This window comes from Anolis carolinensis, chromosome 6, assembly GCF_035594765.1.
Source record: "Anolis carolinensis isolate JA03-04 chromosome 6, rAnoCar3.1.pri, whole genome shotgun sequence".
NCBI lineage: Eukaryota > Metazoa > Chordata > Lepidosauria > Squamata > Dactyloidae > Anolis > Anolis carolinensis.
The window spans coordinates 14,959,916-14,983,761 of NC_085846.1; the positions used below are offsets into that span (position 1 = coordinate 14,959,916).

Consider the following 23,846-nt stretch of genomic DNA (forward strand, 5'->3'; position numbering starts at 1 on the left):
GGACGGGGCTTCTCAAGAAAGTGTGCTTGAAACAAAAAAATTAATGGAACATTTGTGAGTTTTGTACACAAACGAGTTTAAATGTTGATGTCAACACTAGGAGACCAGGGTTCAAATCCTTGTTCAGCTATGTAAAGCTATGGGGTGATCTTCAGCATGACCCAAACATTTATTCTAAAAGGAAGGCAAACCAAGGAAACCCTATGATCGCAATTTAGAAATGGCTTAAAGACACACAACAAAAAGTGGGAGAATAGGACAGAAGAGAACCAGGTCCATATCTCCATTAAGCTGTAGAGCTCACTGATATAACCTTGGACTAGTCACAGCTTATTAGATCTAATCCACCTTCTTGAGTGGTCACGAGAATAAAATAGAAGCATGTTAGCTATATCATGAGACAGCATGACTCATTAGAAAAGATTATCCTGCTTCGATAAGCAGGAGGCAGAAAGAAAAGAGAACGACCACATTACAGGTGGATAGATTCAATCAAGGAAGTCACGACCTCCCTGAGTCAGGCTGGGCATGACAGCGTGTCTTGGAGTTCTCTCATTTATAGGGACTCCATTAGCCAAAGCCAACTTGATGGCAATTATCAAAATGGAGGAAAGTCTGGATAAAAATGGAATGTGTTAATAAAGGCTATCTGAATTAGGGTTTTATTTTTTATTTTTACTACTGTGGTGCTTTAAACAAATCCTGGTCCCATCTAATAGGAAAGATTACGATAAAAAAAAGTTTTCCACACTAAAACTGATCTAAGCAATCTCCTTTTTTACACCACATGCTAGAAAATCATTTTTGGTCATTTTGGATATATTGGAATTTGGTTTGGGACAGTAACATATCCATCAAAAACATCTGCCTGCATGTCAAAATAGTTTAATAATGAACTAGTGCTCAAATCTTTTGCCTTGATAAATATGAGTGTATATATTTGACCTTTAGCAGAGAAGTAGGGCAGGAAAACTTCCCCAGCCTTTTCTGTTTTAACCCTTAATCCATCTTTGTAGAACCTGAGAGTTCGATTCATCAACGGCTGCACGTTCCAAAGCAGACATGAGAATAAAGAGGTCACAGGGATCATGAAGGAGAAATTTGTACTGGTTGATGGAGAAGTTGTGATCACTGGAAGCTACAGGTAAGGACAACCTAACATGAAGACTATTGCATCAGACCAAAGTCCTACTTAGTACAGCTGGCTGGTTCTACTTTGGTCAACCGGCAATGTTTAATGGCCCTACCATTCGACAGATACTGGGATACTTGAAAAAGTAAGGAAACACGTTACTTCTTCATTCAAGTTCGAAATTCTCCTACAGTAGTCAACATCCCTTTCTTCTCTCTGTTCACATCTTATATGGCATTTGCTTTGAAATAGGAACCTAATTTTCTAAGGCAGTATTTACTTTCATCATATGTAGTATAAAGACGAAAGCTATCTCCAATTCTAGCTCTACTTTCCCAATATTTCCACCTTGCACAGAGTACTTGCAAAGGACAGTGTTAGCATGCTCTGGTTCATTCAGTTTATTAGTCTTGTCCACTGTGACTTGTCCCAAAGATGCCAGACCTCTAAATCCTGAATCAGACATACTGTGTTGGAGCATTTCCCTTATTTTCTTTGGGAGCGATTGCACTTCCTTCTGCTTCTTTCCTATACACTTTGCTCCCGATCTGCCTGCTTGCCCGCACTCTATAATTACTAGTAGTTATGGCTGCCAGGTTCGATGGAAGACTAGTCACCATCTTTTGTTGAAGCAAAATCTTGGTGTCTTTAATGAGCTGCGTGACAGGCAAAAATACAGGAAGCAATGCTTTTGACAGCACAATGCTGGGAAAGTCTGTCTCTCTGTCATTTCAGCCTGTTGTACGCATGCTAGATGTGTTAAAGAGCTTCTGTGCGTGACGAAAAAGAAAAAAAATGTAAGATAGATGTCAACCTATCCATGAGACTGGATTATGTGCTATTAATCATGCATTCTTCCAAGGAGTTATGATTTTGGCAGAAGAAATAACTTTCACTAACAAAGCCCGAAGTCTCCCCATTACTTGAAAACATGCTCTACTATTTACTATTTTCTTTGGTGCAGATTTAGTTTAACTGTTTGTGTAACTAGGAAGTACTTGTATAGTTTAATTCTCTGCTATCAGCAAGAAGAGCTTATGAAAGTCAATACCTCTGTCAACAGGCTTTTGGGGAAGGGGGAGGGGAAGCTCTGGGGAGGGCGGGTGGGATTGGGTGGATATGAGTTTTAAAGGCCATTTTAATGTATTTGCTATATTTTAATTATGTTTTTACCACACTGGTATTATTTGTTTCTTTAACTTTTGTACGGCTGTTTTTAGACTGTTTAGTGTGGATAGATGTTAGCCACCTTGAGTCCCCATGGGGAGAAAGGTGGGATATAATAATAATAATAATAATGGATGGTGTTAATATATAACTTGGCAATGGGTTTAGGGACTTGATTTGTCCCATCTTCTATTCAATTGGATCCAACATCATTATTAAATTCGGGGGGAGGGGGATAGACTAAATGTCCATGCTGTCTGGAAGATCCAGAGAGTTGTAGTCTAAAAAGGCAACTCTTTGGAAGAGTCAAACTAGAATATTAAGAAGGTAACACACGAGAAGATCAAGTCAGATTAAAATATTAAGAAGGTAATGCATGGGTGAAGTCGAAATTTACATTTCTAAGGACCGTGGATACTGAGGGCCTTGTCCAACTTTGAATTTCCCATCCCTGATTGGCTGAGTAATAACAGTCAGCCAGTGCCTCCTGCGCTCCTGATTGTTTGGGAGGTGGGCTCAGGCAGGCTCACTCTAGGATTAATGCTGGCTTTTGATGATGTGACTGGGGACTCCCTCCTACCAGGCGGGGATGCCCAGGGACTGCCAATCAACGGTTAGAAATTTCTCCTTGGGCGGAGAAGAGCTTCCAGGAAGCTTCCAGGCTTCCAGGCCCATATCTGGGGACTTAGGCTGGAATTTTAAGGACAATGGATGTCGGTTTGTGGAAATTATGGGATTAGGCAAATGAGGATTAGGTCCAGAATACTGGGGACAATGGGTGGTGATCTTCTCAAGTCCATTCCAGACAGAGCAAAAATTTGGTTCCAAGATGTCTATTGAGACGTCAGAGCAATCATATTTTCTTTGTTCAGGGACTTGTCTAGCTGATGGCCCAGGTCCCACCAGCGGGGGATCCCAGATGACAACCATCAGTTCAGTTGTTGGAAAATAATGTCCAAATGATAATTGTTCTTGTTACACCTCTGGCCTGAGGCATTGGAGGACATTCCTGATTTGCTGGCTCTGTCCAGGATCGGGCAGAGGTCAAGATAGTTCACTGTTGTTGGCCTTATTTTTAATAGATTTATAATAAAGTGGAACAAAAATATAGTTCATAGTTAGGACAGAGAAGGGAAGCAAGCGTCTAGAGATGACAAAGTGGTGGGACAATGGGCATGCATACAGGGGTTGAGAAAATTGTTTCTTTTCCTTTTAGCAATTTAGCTCCTATGCACATGTGCATATTAGGATCAGCAAATGTGCTTATGATCGGAGTAAAATAGGGCTATAGAATAAAGCAGAGCTGGTAATAGGTGTTAGGAAGCCCACAAAAGATACATTGTAGTTGTTGTTTATTCGTTCAGTCGCTTCCAACTCTTTGTGACCTCTTGGACCAGCCCACGCCAGAGCTCCCTGTCAGCCGTGGTCACCCCCAGCTCCTTCAAGGTCAAGCCAGTCACTTCAAGGATACCATCCAACCATCTTGCCCTTGGTCGGCTCCTCATCTTTTTTCCTTCCATTTTCCCCAGCATATACATTGTAGTACCATAAGTATATATTTCATTTCAGTAAACTAGATCTTTAGTTGGCCCTAGCGAGACCTCCAGCTGGGGTCCATGAGAAAAGTGCTAGTTATTATTATTATTATTCATTTATTTTTCTCCCGCTTTTCTCCCACGGGTGAGAATCAAAGCGGTGAAAAGTGCTGGTTCAGACTAGCACAAATTAAAGAGCCTGGACTCCAAAAGGTAAGTATAGAATTGGAACCTGGTGCATATTAAAGAACCCTAAACCCAACGAGGGAGGCTCTTAGTGACCCAGCTCCATGAGATAAGCACACAGACTTGGCCAACACACATTTAAGGAGACTGGGCTCCCTGCAAATATGCGCTGATCCAGACCAGCAGAAATTAAAGAACTACACCAAAAAGTGTAAAAATAGAAAAATGAACCTCCTGGGGGGAATGAGCTGTTACTGATCCACTGTAGGGTTGGGAACACTTCATGTGTGCAGAAACTTTACTGCATTTTGGCTTCTTGTTTTTTGAAAACTATACATCTTTTGGGGTGGGCCCCCTGTGTTTGACACCACGGGGAGGGAACATAAAGACCAGTTCAGTTTCTGCAGATATTAGTTCATCTTGTTTTCATCCATACCCTACTGTTCTATTTTATCCCTATAAACCAGGAATTGAGTCACTAAACTTTATTTTCCCAGAGACAACATTGAAAGTATTCTTCTCAGTTTCCCTAATGCTCAATATTTACCCCCTCTTTCATGCTTGGTGATGCCCTCACACTTTTATTCTTCTTCCTTCCTTCTATGACATCATTGAAATGATATCGCTCCCTGCTTTGTCTGGCAGCTTAAATTAGAAGTCCTCAGTGGACTCTGCCAATGAGCTTTTAGCATCCATTGTGATCTCACTGCAAAAGCAGATATTGTGCAGAGATTCTATGAAGCCAGAGGTTGGAGCTCATTTTATCTCCTGGGTGGACTTACAAGGTTGGAGATTGTCTATCTGTAGCACGTGCTACAAAGACACAAAAACCCAGAAACAAGAACTTTGAGAATCTGGTACACCAAATCAACTAGCCCTTTGTAACTGGAGCCCAAGAAAACCTGGTTCTGCCAAAAGATATGTTCTGAAGCTTTGCGGTATTCAGTATCTTCCCCTGGAGGCTAGCCACATCCAAAGGCTTTTGAATTCTGAATTCATTTTTAAGAGGACTTATATTTCTACAACAGAAAAATCCAAGTTTTAAAATTTTTGTTTCTGTGAAGCCGTCTTCTTGAAGCCACTGATTAAGCTGAAGGCCTTTCTCACTTCCATAGTCAACTGTCCTCTGTCTCTCTGAAGAACTTATAACTGTAGGAGAAGATACACCTACCAAATATAATATACATTTGAATGATTAAAGCTTGGACCCTACTACAGTAACAGAAGAGTTACAGGAAACCCCAGTTCACCTATTGAAATCTTCCTGTGAGGAAAGAGGAAATATAAATCTAATATTTTGGAAAGTAAAGTTCTAATATTAAGATTTTTTTCTGGATCAGGAAACTGAAACCATTTATTTTAATTGAAAACTAGACCTGAAAAGGGAGCTGCTGATCTAGTTCTGAAGCCTTGGACTATATATCAATTCAAGTGAAAAGGCTGTGGAAATTGGAAGAAAATACCTCCTTCTCAAATAATAGTAATAATATATTATCAGGTGGAGAGAATTCTAGGTGGTTGCAAACACCTACATGTCCATACTATTCCTCTGTGATTTCAGAAGAAGAAAGAACTGGCACTTTTCCTCCACCACATAATGACACATTCCTGGTGCCTAGGTCTTGTATGCCTTCTGGTCTGTGTGTTGCCCTCCGTTTTTTCCAAGGACTGCTACTATTGTGATGTCAGTCCCACCACCAAATGTCCCTCTATCAAGATGAGTTGTGAAGAAGATCAAGACTGCTATGTGGGTGAAGGAGTTGCATTGGGAGTCCCAATGGTTCACAACAAGGGCTGTACCCGTGCCATCAACTGTGGGAAAGAGCAGCCTGTGACCTATAGGGGGATCACCTACAGCTTGGTTACCATCTGCTGTAATGGACAGCTGTGCAACACAGCGGAGGCCATAGCAAAACCTTCTCTCTTTCTGCTGCTTGCCTTCACCATCATGCTTCTGCTGGGCTTCATTTGATTTAACACGAGTTACAAAACATTTTTTTTAAATAAAGTCTGTGGCATTTTTCTTTAAAAGCTGAATCCTTGTGGCTGTGGTGTGATGTTGTGCTCCACCCCACAAATCGTAGCCTTTACCATCTAGTAAAGTGGGAACAGGCAAATTCAAGTCACAGTCTGGTCCTCCAGCAATCCCCAAATGATCATTCCTCTTTTCCATCATTTAGTGGCTCCCATGCTTCCCTATACAAGCAGTCCCTGAGTTACAAACATCCAACTTACAAACTACTCATAATTAAGAACATGAAGTGAGAGAAATCTGCCCCTAGGAAGGGGAATTCACTCCCAGAAGAGTGATCATGGGGAAAAGTTCTCAACTGAAGCTTTCTCATCAATTCTTTGTTTCCATAACAAGCCAAAATTTTCAAAATCTAATTTTCACAGGGACAGGAAGTGGGGTGAAATCTTCTGAATAGGGGCACAGACAGCAGAACAATCACTACAGGGGTTTTAACCCTTTCCTATGCTATCCAAGGCTTCTATCTATCTATCTATCTATCTATCTATCTATCTATCTATCTATCTATCTATCTATCTATCTATCTATGGCTGGATTTACACTTTAAAAATGTACCTGTCCCAACTTACAAATTAATCTTAAGAAAAAAACCTACTGAACCTATCTTGTTCGTAACTTGGGTACTGCCTGTATATCTGTTCCCAATGCAAAAGATTTTTTTTCTCCCAGCGTTTAACTGCTGGCAATAAGAATATATTAATATGTATATTAATATATTTAGTCCCATCATTTCCCTTCGGTTGTGCCCATCTATAGCCTCTGCCCCTGAGAGCATTCCCAAAATTGACTTGTACTTTCAGGCTAAGCTTTTTTTTCCTGCACTCTTCACATAAACAGTAACTGCATGTATTTTGTTGCTTCTATATATTAATTCACTATTGAGGAGGTTGATGAAGATGATAGTTAAATAATATTTCCATAGCACTCTTAAGGATAAAAACAACCTAGGATACTCCAGCTAACAGCACAGTTCATCCTGAACATGCCGATCCTGTGTTTATGGCTAGGTCTTCTGCATCCATTAAGACATTACAGTTTGTTCCCTTGTGAAGGCTGCAGCAGATTGCTGTGTGGAATGATGCCACCTCTACTGTCTCCCAAGTTCAGGCACAATTTCTCCTTGTCGCTTTTGGATAGCAATGAATCATACAGCCCCACAATAATCCTAGAAAGACTTCTGAGTGTTTTGCTTATAAGTTTCTTCACTTTTCCTACCAGCTGGCCATTTACTACTTTGAATGCATATTGTTGTCTCGGCATTTTAATCCAAAGTCTGATGTTGATGATCTCACATTTGGAAAAAAAAATTGCTAAAGTTACTCATTGCTTCTCACAAGAATAAAATTAACCAAGAATTTCATTCCTACTGTCTCTGATTCTTTACACTGAGTATGCCAGGGGTGGAACGACAACTTTCTGTAAGCCAAGCAGGTGCTATAGCACTGAGATTAGATTCTTCTCCAATATACTCATGAGTGTTGTTTGTGATGGTGAGATATGGAAGTCTGAGGAACTGTTTTTTCAAAGGCATGGAAATGTTAGATCATGGTGATGGTCTTTTAAGAGGCCTTTTGACTTAAGCAAATTATATTCATATATATTAGCTTGGGGACCTGGTGATGCCCAGGTTATTTCAAAAGGGCATTTCTCGGCTGGGTTCAGTTCTCTCTGAAGAAGGGTGAATTACGATTCCCATATGCCAAGGTCAATCACTCCCAAACCAGGCCTGTATGCACAGTGGGCCATGTTGGGTCTGTGTATCAAGTTTGGTCTGGAGCTGACATTGGCTGGGTTCAGGGCTCTATGCATAAGGGTGAACTACAACTCCCAGATCCAAGGGCAATCATCCCCAAACTCCGCCTGTATGTACAGTTGGCCATGTTGGGTCTGTGTGCTAAGTTTGGTCCAGATCTGACATCGGTTGAGTTCAGTGCTTTCTGGATAAGGATGAACTACAACTCCCAAAATCAAGGTCAATTCCCACACACTCCTGCAATATGTTTAGTTGGTCATGGGGCTTCTCTGTACCAAGTTTGGTCCCAGTCCATTGTTGATGGGGGTCACAGTTTCTCTAGATGCAGGTCAACTATAACTCCCATCAAGTCCAATGTTCCCCAAACGTCTCCTGTATGTTCTGTTGGTCATGGGGAGTCTGTGTGCCAAGTTTGGTCCAGGTCTGTCATTCGTATGGTCCGCAATGGTCTGTGGGAACTGAATAGGGTGAAGGTACTGCAAATCCCATCATCCATGGTCCATCCTCCCCCAAACCGCACCAGGTTGTAAAGTGCGTCATGGGGAGGTCTGTGTGCCAAGTCTGGTCCAGGTACATCATTTGTGGGGGTCACAACGGTCTCTGGAAGTACGTGAAGTTACTGCAAGTCCCATCATCCGTGGCAAGTTTGGTCCACATCCATTGTTGGTTGGGTTCACAGTGCTCTCTGGATGTAGGTGAACTACAACTCCTATAAAACAAGGTCAGTTCCTCCAAACCTGGTCATAGGGGTTCTGTGTGCCAAATGTGATCAAGGTCCAATGTCGGTAGGGGTCACAGTGCTGTGTCTACAACTTCCATTATGTGGAGTCAATCCCCCAAGCCCCTCCAGTATGTTCAGTTGCTGATCAATTCCTGCTTGCTGTGTGCCATAGGAAAGGGTTAAGGGAGAGGCAGTGGGCAAGGTCATGTAAATTCCACACCAATGAAGAAAGGAACACTGGGATGTGGTGCTCACTATAATCTGCAATGTCATTGGAGGGAATGCTTTAGGTGGCTCCTCAGCACTGTGGGTTATAGCTGTTTGTGGAGGTGGGAAGCTGTCTGTGTAGGTGGACACCCCTACCACATACACAGATAAACATTTGCACTTTTATTATGTGTACAGATAGGTGTGTGTGTGTGTGTGTCACACATATTTATTGTTGTTTGCCTTCAAGGAGTTTCAACGTAGGTGACTCAAAGCTGAGCCTATCATGGAGTTTTCTTGGTGATAATTGCCTGGGACAGTGGAGGTACTTTTGCCTTCCTCTGAGGCTAAAAGTGTGACTTGTCCACATCAACCAGTGGCTATTAATTATTGTGTGCCATGGATTCTGACAATGTTCTTTGGAGTTCCTTTAACTGTACGGTTCCATGTTTAACCCAAACCTAAAATAAAAATAATTGTGTAGAACAAGGAAAATGTAGCTGAATAAAACTATCCAACCAAGCCTGCATAGCTGTTCCAGTTTGCATTGATTACATAATGATAGATTTTAATCACTGTACATTTTCCTCTTGGGGCATTTCTGAAACAAGATTTCTCTCTAGAGGTATATGAAACAATGATTGGCACCCACTGCAGATAGGGGATACAGTGTAGGGAAAATCCAACCCAATGCAGGTAAATTTGGAAGTTAAGAAAATGAGCACGGAACTATTCAGTGCACACTTCCCACTACCTGCTCTTCCTTGCTTATCTCTTTCAGAATGGCTGCATTTTGTTGCACTTCTAAGTGCTTTTGTAAGCCACCTTGAGTCCCTTTTGGGAGATGGTGGTGGGATACAAAGTTTTACTATTATTAGTATATACTGTAGTTCCATCCATTTGATTTGCTACAGTACCTTTGAGGAACAGTAGCAAACCATAGTTTGCCAACTCTGGCAAGCATGACAAACCATAATCAGGCTTTGTTAATAATGACTTGATGGGAGATCTTTGTCAAATTATGGCAAAGGAGAGAGCATAAAGTATTGCAATTGGAAAATGAAAGTTTAGAGTGTGTTGTAGAATAAGTATGCAGGTATACTATCTTGAACAGCTATAACAGCTATCTTGAAACTGGCAAAACTACCTCTGGTTGTCCCTGAAAAATATCAATTTTTAAAAAGTACACCTCCTTTCCTCCTTAGAAAATGTAATTATACCAAGGAAAGTTCTGTCATTCTACACAAACAAAGTAAGTCCTGTGAGAACAGTTAAAAGAGATGGATCTGTTCAGCCTCGGGCAGGAGGAGAACTACTCTTTGCCTCTGAATAGCTATCCTACACAAGATGAAATAGTGCTAGTTCTTTGTTGCTTTAGGGCAGGGGTCCTCAAACTTTTAAAGCAAAGGGCCGGTCCACAATCCTTCAGACTGTTGAAGGGCCAAATTATCATTTGAAAAAAAAAAAAACGAACAAATTCCTGTGCACACTGCACATGTCTTATTTGTAGTGCAAAACAACAACAACAATGAAAGAACAATACAATATTTAAAAATAAAAACAATTTTAACCAAAATACATTTATCAGGATTTCAATGGGAAGTGTGGGCCTGCTTCTGGCCAATGAGATAGTCAGGTTAATTAGGATTGTTGTTGTTGTTGTTGTGTGGCTTCAAGTCATTTCAGACTTTGGGCGAGCCTAAGTCTAAAATGTATTTATTTATTATTTATTTATTTACTACATTTGTATCACACCGTTCTCACCCCAAAGGGGACTCAGAGTGGCTTACAAACTATATGTACATACAATATATTATATTATTAGCATAGCACACTATTAGCATTATATATTACTATATTGAACTATAGCACTATACTGTAATATTATTAGTAATATTATTAGTAATATATAGTTAATACTATTATATGATATTATTATTAGTGTTATATTGTATTACATTATAATATTATTATACAATATATTTTATTATAAAACTGAGGGCAGGGGCCAGGTAAATGACCTTGGAGGGCCGCATGTGGCCCCCGGGCCTTAGTTTGGGGACCCCTGCTTTAGGGGGTAGGACTAGAACTGTGAGTGGAAATGCAGGGAAACAGCTGTTAGTTAAGCATTAGGAAAACTTCCTAATGATCAGTGATGTAATATATTACGTAGCAGAATCTCCTTCTGGAAACATTTAAGCACAGGCTATCTGGCCACTGTCAGGAATAAAGTCGTTGCATGGTACATGGATCCTGTCCTGATCAGTAAATTGGACTGGATCATCTCCAAGCCATTCAATCTGTAAATATTTTATGATTTCGACCAGAATTGCAACATTAAAAAGAGGAGAAAATCCAGTGTCTGCCCTGTTGTTTTATGGGTTGTCTACTAATGCTTCTTCTCTTAGCCAGAGCTTAGAAAAATTACATATTTGGACTCCAGCTCCCAAAGTTCCCAGACAACATAGCCACCGGCCATACTGGCTCAGAGATTCTGAGAGTTGTCTAAATAAGCAATTTTTCAAGCCGTTTTGTGATACTGCTACAGAATGGACTGCAGTTTGGAATTGCATGAGTAACCACTAAACATTTTGGAGAAATAGTGAAGTTGTTGGAGGCTAGGTGGGAAAGAGATTCAATGACTCATAAAAGGTGCGGAGAAGCTAACAATGGGGTAGATCAACCATTAAGCCAGATGGTTGGCTCAATTAATTCTCTGTCACAAGAGAAGTCTTGACAGATCACATTAACGTTCCAGATAACTCCACATCCTGTTTCTCAGTATCAGGCCAGATTTTCCTGGTAAGCCCACCAGCATGACATCAACAGTGACTGGGAGGAATGTTCTTTCTGAACGTGAAGGTTCCATTTAGTTACGAGCCATGCTAGCTAAAGATTTCTGGGAGTCACAGCCAAAAATGCATTGATTCCAGACTCTTTGGGAAGGAATTGTGTAGGTCACTATATATTGTTTGATGGCATCTTACAGCAGTCTAGCTTAGCACAGCTAATAGTGAAGAATTCTAAGAGCTGTTATTCAACAACCCATAAGGAAGCATTTTTCTGACTTCTACTTTAGAAGAGTTTGTTATGTTGGTCAAGGTCCCTTCTCTTGTTTAAAGAAAGGATGGCAAATTAACTGTACATTATTTTTTTAAATTTTGAACATATTACTACTCAGAAAGTTCATAGAGAGTTCAGGTGTTAGACAAGAGAGAGTAAAACAGCCATTGTTTCCACACTATACATAAAATGTGCTTTGTGTGGCGTTTAGAGTCCTTCCAGATTGGTCTTAAAGAAGTGTAAGTTCTTGAGCATTGTTTGTTGTTGTCTCCACATCCACTCATTTCATTAGTTTGTCTGTTTCTTGAAACTGTACAGATGCTTTCAGATCTTTTTAAAAGCGGGGTGTAGGTGCTTTGCTGTGGCCCTCATACGGTTTGTTTTCCTCTGATTTTTTAACAGGAGTTATAGTGCATAAATGTCACTTCACTATAGGAATATACGGTAATATAAAAAATTAACAGAAAGAAAAAAGGGATACCTTTTTGTTCTGATAAGTCTCAGAATTTTAAAAAAATCAAAGAGAAGTGGGTTCAACCAGACTTCCTGAAAATGTCAATTATTTTATTGTACCTGCATATTTACAGGTTTTCTTGTTCTTACATTTTTTTCCCTGTGTAATGTAACATTCCAGAAATTGATTTGCTCCTATTTCTACTCAAGCTTTTAAAATATTATTTAAGACTAAAAAATGCTTAAGCAAAACATGCTAGCTCAGTATAAGGATCATTTTGTTTTAAGTGCTAACATTCCTCTTTTAGTTGCTTGACCTCTGTTGAATCTATACCCTAGCTGCATGTACTTGTCAGCCCTCTTTACTAGCCCTGCATCAGTAAAACACATCAACAAGCACCATTTTCATTTTGGTGTAAACTAGGTTTAAAAAATAAAGCTAATTGGAGAGTGGGAAAACGTTTTGAGTAGCATCAGGAATTCACTGGAAATACATGGAAACAAGTTTAATGTCATTGGGATATCAGAAATCAAAATCAGTTTGTACAGAAATGAAGCCTGGCATTTCCCAACACTTTGACCATCTGGAGAGTGACAGGACCACATGTGAAGCTGGTACAAGGGATTTCCAGAAAATAATCCAGGACAACAAAAATTTTGTTTGAATTTTTAAATAAGCAAAACCAATAACTACAGTGATAAATCTCACAACCTCCCAACACATTTGTTCCTCCTGGAGGATCCTTGTATCCTTCTTTGCCTCCTCTCTCTTTTATTTTCTATATTGTTTGTTGTAGTTCTTTCTGCAAAAGCGAGTAATAATGGCTGATTGTTTGATGTAAATATAGGAAGCATCTGTTTTGAAGATTCCTTACTCAGCTCAAGGGTTTGCCTCTCAATCTCACAGGGTTGTTGTAGGGATCAAGTATGGAATTCTAGCTATATGGCCATCCGTAAAAGTCAGATAGGACATAAATCATATGAATCAGTCTTTTCCAACTTAGTGCCTTGCAGATTTATTTTACTACAACGCCTAACAACCCACAAACCGTCATGATGCAATTTAATACTTCTCTTATAGTTTGTCTTTCTGCACTTTGACACATCTGAGATGGAATGAGAAAATGATGAATCACAGAATCGGAAAAGACTACATGGGCCATCCAGTCTGGCCCCGCCATGCAACAAAAGCACAATCAAAGCATCCCTGAAAGACGGCCATCCATCCTCTGCTTAAAAGCCTCCAAGGAGGAGGATTTTACTCCTAGGCAGTTCTTCCTGATGTTCAGGTGGAATGTCATTTCCTGTAATTTGAACCCATTACTCTGAGACCTAGTCTCCAGGGCAGCAGAAAACAAGCCTGCTCCCTCTTCCTTATGACAGCCTTTCAAATATTTAAACATGGCGACTTGGCCCAAATCTGTCATGGATCGTATCACCCATTCAAATAATTCTTTGCACTGTAAACTGATTCCTACCCTGGAATAGAAATTTCAAAATTCAAACCCCTCCACTATTCAGAGAAATTTCCAGCATGCAGAAAACCATGGTAAACTTAAGGTTAAGGTTAAAGAAAGGCATTCCCAACAATTAGCATTCTTCCCTCACCCCAATGAACAATGGGTTTTCCTTATAAATGCATACCTCAGTAGTCAGACTTCCAGATGAAGCCTGTGTTTACCTTCTGATGACTAATCACCAAAAGCACACTGGAATGCAAGACATCGGGAGGTGACAGTACATTATAGGACAAACAAATATCTTTCACCACTTAAGGGAGAACAGTTTATAAATATATACTTATTGTCTAACTTGAGTGGTGAGGCAACTTTTAAAAGTGACCATGCCACTTCCAACAAGCTGCATGAAGCACTGTAGTATTGTTTACATCATACGTCTTTAAGGGACGTTTAGTAGGCTACACTATCAAGTAACTACATCTTGCCTATTCCACTGAACTGTTTTCTTGCACACCAGATATGTGTGTGACCAACTGCTTATTACTCAATATAACTCAGCTGATTGAACTGTAGTTTCTAGGATCTCAGCAATTTCAAAACTTCAATTTCCAGAACTTCTTGAAATCCTTAATTTGGAAATGCAATGGAAAAAGTTGTTTGTATTCCAGATAGACCATTTGGCTGCTTCCAACTTGAGCTCTACATGCAAGTAAGCAGCCATTAAGTATTTATGGTAACTATGGTTTAGCTGTTATATTTCAGAATAATGTGGTTCTTTTACCTTTGAGTATTTTCAGAAGAGGGTGAAAATGCCAAGATTAAAGGTTCATATAAGAAGAAGCAGTTTCCATTAAAGGGTCAGAAACCAAACTGTACAAAACACACAGGTAAAATTCTGAGCCAGACTAAGGAAAAGTTCCTTATATGGACTACAGCTCTCAGAATCCCAGGGTCACCATTAAAGCTGAGATATCCTGGAGTTAAAGGGAGGTGTTAATATTTTTAAGCTGTAGAAGATAGTAATGGATGATCTGCCTTTATGGAACTCCCTCCCCAGCGATATCCGGCAAACCCCATCCCTCCTGGGATTTAGAAGAAAACTAAAAACTTGGCTCTGCACCCAGGCATTCAGCGAATAAGCTCACGGGCTGATGTAATCGGGTCGCAAATCTGTAATTGTAGCAGTAGTGAATGACTGAGGATGGTGCAATATTGCTGCCTTGCAGCGTTTTAATTTTTGTATACTTTTAATCATGTTTTTATCATGTTTTTATCATGTTTTAATTGTTTTGTTTTTATAGTATATTTGTTGCTGGCCCTCGTGGCAGAATGTAAGCCGCTCTGAGTCCCCTCGGGGAGAAGGGCGAGGTATAAATGCATGTAATAAATAAATAAATAAATAAATAATTTATCTGCCATGATCAAAACTTCTTATTGCATAGCTAATGACCACACTGGAGAATTTGGGGAGTTGTACTCCAAATAAGAGACTTTTTGAAGCTCTGAATATTCTGTTCTCCTCAACAGCTTCACGTGGACTGATGCTCGCTTGAACCGTCAACTTGTCACACGGCTTACAGGAGAAGTGACAGAAGCTTTTGACCGGGAATTTCGAACCTTGTATGCTGCCTCCTGTCCCTTGCCAACTCTGGAGGTGTCACCTCGGTCTCAGCCCACATCCACAACTCCATTGCCAACCCCCAATGGCCCAGATGCAGCTCCATTCATCAGTGTCCTGGATGGGGTGCAGCTATCCAACCGTATTTCAGAGCGGCGTTCTGTGGCTCCTCAACCTGTGGCCAAAAGCCGTGCTGGCGAGTGGGATCTCGTATTAGCCTCACCAGCCACAGCAGAAGACCCTATGCTACCTGTCGCATCTCCTGAGGTATCAATCCGAAACCGGCTTGCAGCATGGCGTGGCAAGGATATTTCCGGAGGGGGCCAGCAGGGCACTCCTGAGGGACACAACGCTCTAAGTGATATTCTTAGGAATGTACAACGGAATCGGCTCTCAGTAGCCAAAACTACAGGGGCCCGTCCAAGTAAGTCACTGTGGGATCTCAGCCGGCTCTCCGGATCCAGCACAACAGGATGGGGATGGAATGGGACAGATTCACCTGAGGATGCCAAGGTAAGCACTGCTCACCTTGAGTTGGAACTCAAGTCAATGGTTCATTTTACAGACCCCAGCCTTCTTGTCCCCCACTATCCACTGCTCCAGTTATCAATTCCTTTTCTTCTCAGTGAATCTTTAGCTCCTGGTCCCTGCAGAGCTTAGCAATTTTCCTTTCTCAACTACAGTTCCTAGAATCCCACAATCAGAATGGCCATTGGCTCATAAATAAAAAGCTTGGTAAAGGCAGAAAATATCAGCTCATTCTCTACTAATTTTCTTCCATTGTATTTTCCCCCTACTATAGCTCTATTATTAGATTGCAACTGCTATCATTGTTGTTATAATTAACCAAACAGTATCACTTCCTATAAAACTATATTTTTGTTATGTGCCTTCAAGCGGACTCCAACTTACAGCAACCCTATCATTGGGTTTTACCAGTAATTGAGATTTTTCATTGTCATCATCAGAGATCAAAAGAGTATGATTTGCCCAAAGTCACCCAGTGTGTTGCCAGGGGCGAGTAGGAATTCAAACCCTAATTTTCTATTTTAAAAAAAACTTGGAAAAAAAAGCAAACTTGTTTACTACCTCCTACACTTTTTTAAACAAAATAATGCAGATTGCTTAGAACTTAGCCTCTAACCCAGAAAGAGCATATTAACTGTAGTTTTTTCTAGACACATCCCAGTCCATGTCTGAAAGAAGCATACTTTGCACTTGATAGCAAATTAATGTTTTGATTAAGGGTTCTAGTGGGACAGTATTTCCTTGCATCTATATGATATTTTTGACTGCTGGTCATTTGTGTAGTGGGGGAAATGACAGACAGATAAAAACCATAGGAAAACCTTGTGTCTCTGCAAATTTGGCACTTGAATCAGACAGCTGGTGTGCTTACTCATAAGTAAGGACTCCAGTCTGCAGTATGAAAAGGCAAGCTGGCATGCCTACTCAAAAGCAGACTGACTTGAGGAAATGCCTGTGTCTCACATTAGACTAAAGTTTTTCTTCCCTTGTAAACCGATCAGGTCTCAAGATAGTAGCTGAATCTGCTGTGCAAGCCATGAACTAGGGGCTAGTTTCAAACAAGTCTCAATTAATCCGTGTTGTCCCATATTTTCAGTTGGTTCTAAAATGCCTCAGATTTTCTCTTCTCCTCCCCCTGTTCTTTTTCATCCTTTGCTTACTTCAGTTGCTAGTGGCTGAGGCCCCTTCCACACTGCCCCTATATCCCAGGATCTGATCCTAGATAATCTGTTTATCCCAGATAATTATCTGGCCGTGGAGACACATATAATCCAGTTTAATTCAGATAATCTGGAATCAGATTTTGGGATATAGGGGCAGTGTGGAAGGGGCCTGAGTTCAACGTGCAAAAGTAGTTTGTAATCTGGCAACTTAGAAAAGGTAAAAGGATAAGAGCAGACAAATTTCTACCCTTAGACTAAGCCAAAACCAAACTGCTGCAGCCTTTCCTAGCCTGTGAGTTCCTCATTATTGACTTTTGCCATCGTTTCCACACCTTCATATTGCTTGGCCATGTGTGTCCTGATTTTCATCTGTAAAATGTTGGGGGATATGAATCGTGACATGTTTTAGAAGTCCCATAGTATTGATTTTTAAATATTTATTATTTTAACAGTTAGGAAAACCTGAGTTTTTGTTTTAAAACATAGTACTTACAGGTCCTTCAAAATCTGGGTCACTAAACTTTAGCTTAGCTTGTGCACCAGTCCAATGCTGGGCAGCCCACAGCCTTTCAAAACTGGGACAAAAGACAATGTAACGCAAAGCAGCAATGAAGTTAGCCACAGCCCAAGTCCACTTCAACTTGCAGGCTGCTTTGCTTCAAGAGAATGTGGGCCTCATTTCCCCAGTTTCCTTATCTTTAGGATGTCAAACTGCTCCTTTCCCATAGGCAGTTTTTATGACTCCTTCAGACTCATTTCCAAACCCAGCCCTTGGTCAGTGATACCCTCCCATCAGCAGAAGGATGTGAGGATGTACCTGCTACAGATGCCATGCCCAGTTCTAGTTCCTTCTCTAAATCAGCTTCTACTGTGCAAAGCTAACAAAAAGAGAGGGGCATGTGGTAAAGAGAAGCAGTTGGTGGGAGGGAAAGCTAACCCTCTCCTACGCAACCCCCTGCTAGTCTTTTCTTTCTGTTATTTTGCCAGCTGTGCTCAAAAACCAAAAATAAATTCAACAGGGAGGAGAGGGAGAAATTGCTGAGGGAAGGAATGGCTTCTGGAGGAAGGGTTCAGATCCTTCTTCAGAAGTCCCCCTACTCCAATCTCTCCCATCCCAGGTTTGAGTTACTTGGAAAACATGTGATTGTTGTGAGATATGCTACTGTTATATCCTCATTTCTTTCCTACAGAAACAGCTCTTCTCCAACATCCCACACCCCTGCTTTCCCTCTCATACACACTGCTCAATTTATAGTCACCATGAAAGGTGCACAGGCACTTTCCTCCCCCATGCTCCTTTCTGTAAGACAAACACATTTGGTTTTCAATGTGTTCCCCTTTGAGTTGCACCTTAAACTCTGACTCCCTTGGGAATTGAAATTTCTTTAGTAATTTACGTTTCCATAGGAACACAAATTTCAATATTTTCTAATCCTGTTTGGTGCAGGAGGTCACATTTAACATTCTGATGCATTCACTCCTGAAAGGAGCAGCAATTTTAGTTGCGCACTACCGACAGACCACAGCCAAGGCTTTTCCTAGGAGTTCTGGATGTTTTCAGAACAGGAAAACCACACATTTTGCCATAAACTTCAAATTTTGTATTTAGTATTTCAGTTCCTACAGAAACCAACCCCTGACTTTGATTTCTTATGGATTCTGGTTACTGTGAGAACCAAATTCTCTTAATCTCAACCCCAAATAAAAACTCCCCGGGTTAGAAAGACATACATTCACTTCCTAAGATCAAGGCTCCTTAGTAATAAAGATTTGAATAGGGCCTTCTTAAAGTCCAGCTTCTTTTCTGCAAGTATAAATAGCACCAGCATCTTTTGACCAAGTGTGATGCATTGATAGACCACTTGTCAATGGGCTTACAGTTACTAAGGAAATGTAGTACATTTAAAAAAAGACTGCAATCTTAGCTGTGATTCCCATTCCCATATGTTGCTCCCTACCCTAAAAATGAGGAACCAGTGATTTCTAGATGCCAGATCCTATAATCTGAGTCCACTGACTACGCTATGTGAGGTTGACCAGAATTTCAGTACGGCAATATCTAGAAGGCTACTAGAATTCAAAGATATGTTAATATGTGAAGAGATCATTAATGTGCCTTGGGGAAAGGAGATGCTTCTGGTATAGGAGGTAAGGAAGTGTTGTCCTAGGTCAAGCATGAAGATGCTGGCATATTGTGGTACCATGTGTGTACCCATGACAGTACCATTATGAGGGTATGTGTTATTACCAAAAGTAAAGTAGGTGTATATGCAAGAATGAAGTGGCAGACCTTAGTGTTATGGCTTCACCTGGAATGATTTTCCTGACAGCTGCCAGTTGACTATTTACAGTCTGCTCATAAAGGTCAATTCCTAAGCATCAGTTGACTCCATGTATCTCAGGAGGTAGACTAAGTCTGCAAATGGTTATGCTACAACTTCTTTCTCTCTGTTAGTCTCAAGATCCCTTTAGAAGGCCACTTGCAGGCTGCTGTGCTTCAAGAGAATATGGACTTCATTTCCCCTGCTTCCTTATCCTTAGGATAAGGATTACTCATTCCTGCACTGCCCTCATTTGGCATAAAGGTGACTATCTCTGTTTCTCTCTATCCGTCACAGCTTCTGTAGCCCACAGAAGGCGGAATGCAGCTATGTCAGAGGGCAGGTTTGATAACATTGACAGCAGGAAAATTGACCAAATGCAAAGGGCTCGATCCCCTGAGAATTTTTCTCATATTAAATTTACTAAAATAAATGGGAGCATAGTCAAGTACGCCCCATAGGCAATGAGTGTGGCATGGAATGGAATGTCATTAATTTTCTACCTCAGGTTGGTAATAGCTAATGCTTGGCTCCTGTATACCTATTTTGTCACAGGGCAACCAGTTGCAAAAAAAACCAGGGCAACAAAACAGGGTAGAGGAGGAGAGGCAACAGGCCTCACAAAAGTGTTAGATTTTCCTCACCAATAACCCTGGAGTTTTCTGACAAACAGAAGAGGTAGGGAAGGCTTCCTTTCTTGACTTCCCACCTTGGACCAACAGCAACAGACATCACCTTAGGACAATATTGATAAAGGCAACACCCATGCTGGACAGGAAGAATTCTACAGCGACAAACAAGCCTTGGGCCAGGACTATCCCTTCTACTTATCAGGTAGAATTGCCACCTCTGTGGCAGGCAGCCACCTGATAAGTGTCACCCTTCCTGTCTCTCAGTGCCAGGAGCACAGCTGTTAATGCGTACAAGGGAAATGAGCAAGCTGGAGGCAATCCTACTTGGAAGCAGCTTCTCCTGTTAAATTTCACACTCTTTACCTTTTCTTCCTAATCCTCCCTTATTAATGTTCTTCCACAATTTTCATTTGCTGCAGTTTCTAAATCAAACCATTTTAATCTGCTTTCAGGGGAGGGAGAGTAGAGGAATCCAGAAACTCATGGAACCTCAAAGACTAACAAATGTAATGTAGCTTCAGGCTTTATAGACTATGGGTCCCATTTATTACATATAGACATGAAGTGCAATCCAGAATTAAAATGTGTGGTTGTATCTCAACAGAAACACACACAGGGAATATGTAAGACTGGGTAAGAGTAAAATCAGAGGGAAGCTAAAGGAAGAAAGGGCTGACCATAACAACTGCACTATTAGTAAATGATTGGTATAAAAATATCAGTCCTACAACTGTTATTGTAAATATTGTCTACATTTAATTTCCCTCTGAGCTCACTGTGTAGAGTCCCACCCATGAACGTGTTCATATACCACTGAAATCCTGGAAATAAAATATTTTAGGCCTCATTTCTCTTGAACACTGGATTGGGAATGGAAATTGCTTTGTGACACAACTTAATTCTATGCCTAAACCACCTTTTGTTTGTTTTTTAATCCATCTGAAGAAGTGGGGCTACCAGGATACACCAGCAAAGGAGCTGATGAAACAACGTGGAACTGGCCATACCCCAGATGAGTCGAGGACACCCATCTACCTAGCACATGGACGCATGACCACTTCCCCTGCCTACCCAGCTTTAGGAAGACTACAAGGACAGCTATACCATCACACGGCTGGTACAGGCCTACCTCGGGCTTGGGTGCATTCAGGGAAACCTCAATATGGGCATCAGATACGGTTCTGAAATCACTTTGAAGCTGTGAAGTGATGGGGGAGGAGATAACAGGAGAGTAACCTTGAAAAGACTGGAAATTATTCTACAACAGGAAATTATTCTGCAACTGGAACTGACATTCTTGTTAGAGCTGAAAGTGTATATAGGGAATGATTACAAGAATGGTTTTAGTATATTATACTATAAATTGGGAGACGTTACTGCCGAGTGACTCCCCCCTCACCAATGAACTTCAAAATGCCGTTACGAGCTGATACCATTATATACTGTGACCAACCTGTGTCAGCAAACTAAGGAACAAATTTCTCCTAATGCAGCTACATTAGGCTTGACTTGGTTTGCATAGATGGAACTGGAAACAAGCAGCAAGTTGGAAAAGCTATACTGATGAGCTGGCTCAAGGGAACCAGGGTACAGCTAATGAGGCACTGAGAAGCAATATAAAGCATTACAGTAAAAGAAAAATGGGATGCTAGTTTAATTCTATCTCAACAATGGTAAAAGAGAAGTCATTACTGCAGGATCTATGATGTGAATACAGATACAATATCTTTCCTAGGTTATAGCTCATCATTATATCCATTATCAAAATACGGTATTTAAGAGGCACTGGAATAAGGCAGCCTGCAGGAAATGCTTTGACATTTAAGAGGCTAGAATAATTACACTGAGCCCTATTGGTTTCTAAGGGGTAGGATTTAGAAGAGAAGACTATTTAAAGGGAGTTAGAGATTTGTGAATCTAAGTGACTACATGTGTGCACACACCTAATCCAGCAAAACTGATAAAGAACACTAACACAATGTGTTTCTTACAAAATGGAAGGGGGGGTATCAGCTCCTTGTGGAATCATCTCCAAAATCCAAAGGACCCAGATGTTCCAAAGCAGTTTTCCAGAACACTTCAAGCAATTGCTTCTTTGCCCAGAATAGTAATCAATGCAGTATTCAATGGAGACTCATTCAATTATTCTGAGGTTTCAATCTTGAAACTGATAGTTGGCATATAGATTGTATTGCGGCTGTGTCCACCCAGCCTAATTTTTTTTTGTACTGTCTTCCCTTGACATTATCTTTCCAACATTCTCCAGAGATCTCAAAAGTGCACTTACTATTTGGGGTTGTCCAAGTAAAATGTTATTGCTCAACCCTGAATTTTGGAAGAGTTTTGTTTTCCCCCCATATTAATCACCACATTTTCCTTTCCTCTCCGTGTTTACTGAATCAAGAGGAAGCGGTTGTAATTGGCACAAGTTAAGTTATCAGATTTATAATGAACACAGAATAGTAATGATAATGCCAGGAAGTAATGCTATTTTAATCATTAAAGGACATGCATTATGTGAATTCAACATAAGGAAGCAAGAAGTGTATGTAACAAGACTGTGAAACCATACTGTAGGCCCTGCCTGAATCCACAAATAACTTCATGTGCATGTGAGTCCAGAATACTTTAAAAAGTAAGAGTGAGAAGACCCAGTTAATTAAGCAGAAGAAATATCCAGTGAATGACCCTGAGAATCTGGTCAAAGGCTCTAGTATCCTCATGCGAGTGGGAAGATGACTGACCAAGACACCTTGACAAAGAAAATGCCAAACACCTATGCATCACAGAGCAATTTTTCAGCATGGATAAGAGGAGGTGGCATTACGGTTGCTAGGAGCTAGACTCAAGAGGTCTCCTGTCTTGGATTGTTGCGGAGAAGGGAACATTCCAGCAAGATGCAGCATCTATCATTTCTACATTGGGGTGGGCTAATTTTAGGCTACATACTCTCTTTAAAAAAAAAAAAAACTAGAACCTGAGGCCCACCAAGTGCAGAACTGGCTCAAGGTAGGTCAGCATATAATGAGACTTCATTCAAAACTGAATACTGTTGAGCACAGAATTAGCTGCAGAATTTCTTTCAGTACCAAGATATCTCTTATATTCCTTTCCTTTACAAAGCCACTCCTGGCTTTTCCCTTACTGGAGGGTTAGGCAATTAGTGCCTCTCCAGATATGGCTGGACTACAGATCCGTGAAACACCATTTTTAAAAAAAAAAATGTCTCTGAAATAAATGTAATGCTTTGACAGCAAGGTTTTATTCATTCAAACTATGACTTATTCTTTATGCAAGGAAGTAGTGGGTGAACTATGGCCCTGTAAAAGTTTTTGGATGGCAGTTTCCATCATTTGTGACTGCTCATCATGCTAATTGTAGCTGATGGGAGCTGCACTAAGCAGAAACATCTGGAAGACTGCAGGATCCCTAATTGTGTCCTAAATTTGTTCCATTTCAGAGTTCTAACAGGCATGGGTGGATAGTGATATTTGTTGTAAATAAACAATAGGGAATTAGAACCTTCTTGCAGAACTATTGCAAATCTTATGAAGATTCTGATCTAGTGTGTGCTCCCCAACCTTTCCCAGCATTTAAAGAATCTGCAATCCTCTCAGGACCAGGTTCTTGCATCCTGTTAGACTCCGTAGTATATCTACCAAGGTTGCAAGGAGCTGATCACAATCAAATCCACTAACTTTTTTTGGTAACTAAGTGGGCAACTCTATGCCTTCAAGGCGGAAAAGGCATCTGAACAGCAACAGAAGGCGATTAATAGGATTCCAGATGTTTTCTCTGAAATGAATGCATCCATTACAAGGAAATCATTTCCTCAACACTCACAACAGGATACCTGTAACTGAGGGAAATGAGAC

The 23,846-nt window shown here is 40.7% G+C and overlaps 3 protein-coding genes across 4 annotated transcripts in view; 2 read left to right on the forward strand and 1 right to left on the reverse strand.

Moving 5' to 3' along the window:
* Positions 1 to 23,224, forward strand: part of fam83e (family with sequence similarity 83 member E) — a 34,207-nt gene extending 10,983 nt beyond the window's left edge. The window contains exons 4-6 of the mRNA XM_008117225.3: positions 1,017 to 1,144; positions 15,237 to 15,840; positions 20,917 to 23,224. Coding sequence (XP_008115432.1) covers positions 1,017 to 1,144; positions 15,237 to 15,840; positions 20,917 to 21,156 — 972 coding nt within the window. The 3' untranslated portion in view covers positions 21,157 to 23,224. The remainder of the gene's footprint in view (positions 1 to 1,016; positions 1,145 to 15,236; positions 15,841 to 20,916) is intronic.
* Positions 1 to 23,846, reverse strand: part of shisa7 (shisa family member 7) — a 100,946-nt gene that overhangs the window by 76,400 nt on the left and 700 nt on the right. The gene's annotated exons all lie outside the window — the stretch shown is intronic.
* LOC103279925 (sperm acrosome membrane-associated protein 4) lies at positions 4,751 to 6,057 on the forward strand. The gene has a single exon (XM_062984004.1). It carries the CDS (start codon positions 5,618 to 5,620, stop codon positions 5,990 to 5,992), a length of 375 nt encoding a protein of 124 aa, XP_062840074.1. The 5' UTR covers positions 4,751 to 5,617; the 3' UTR covers positions 5,993 to 6,057.

Excerpts from the sequence above, each read along its gene's own strand:
- LOC103279925 (XM_062984004.1), top strand. The coding sequence starts at position 5,618 with ATGACACATTCCTGGTGCCTAGGTCTTGTATGCCTTCTGGTCTGTGTG.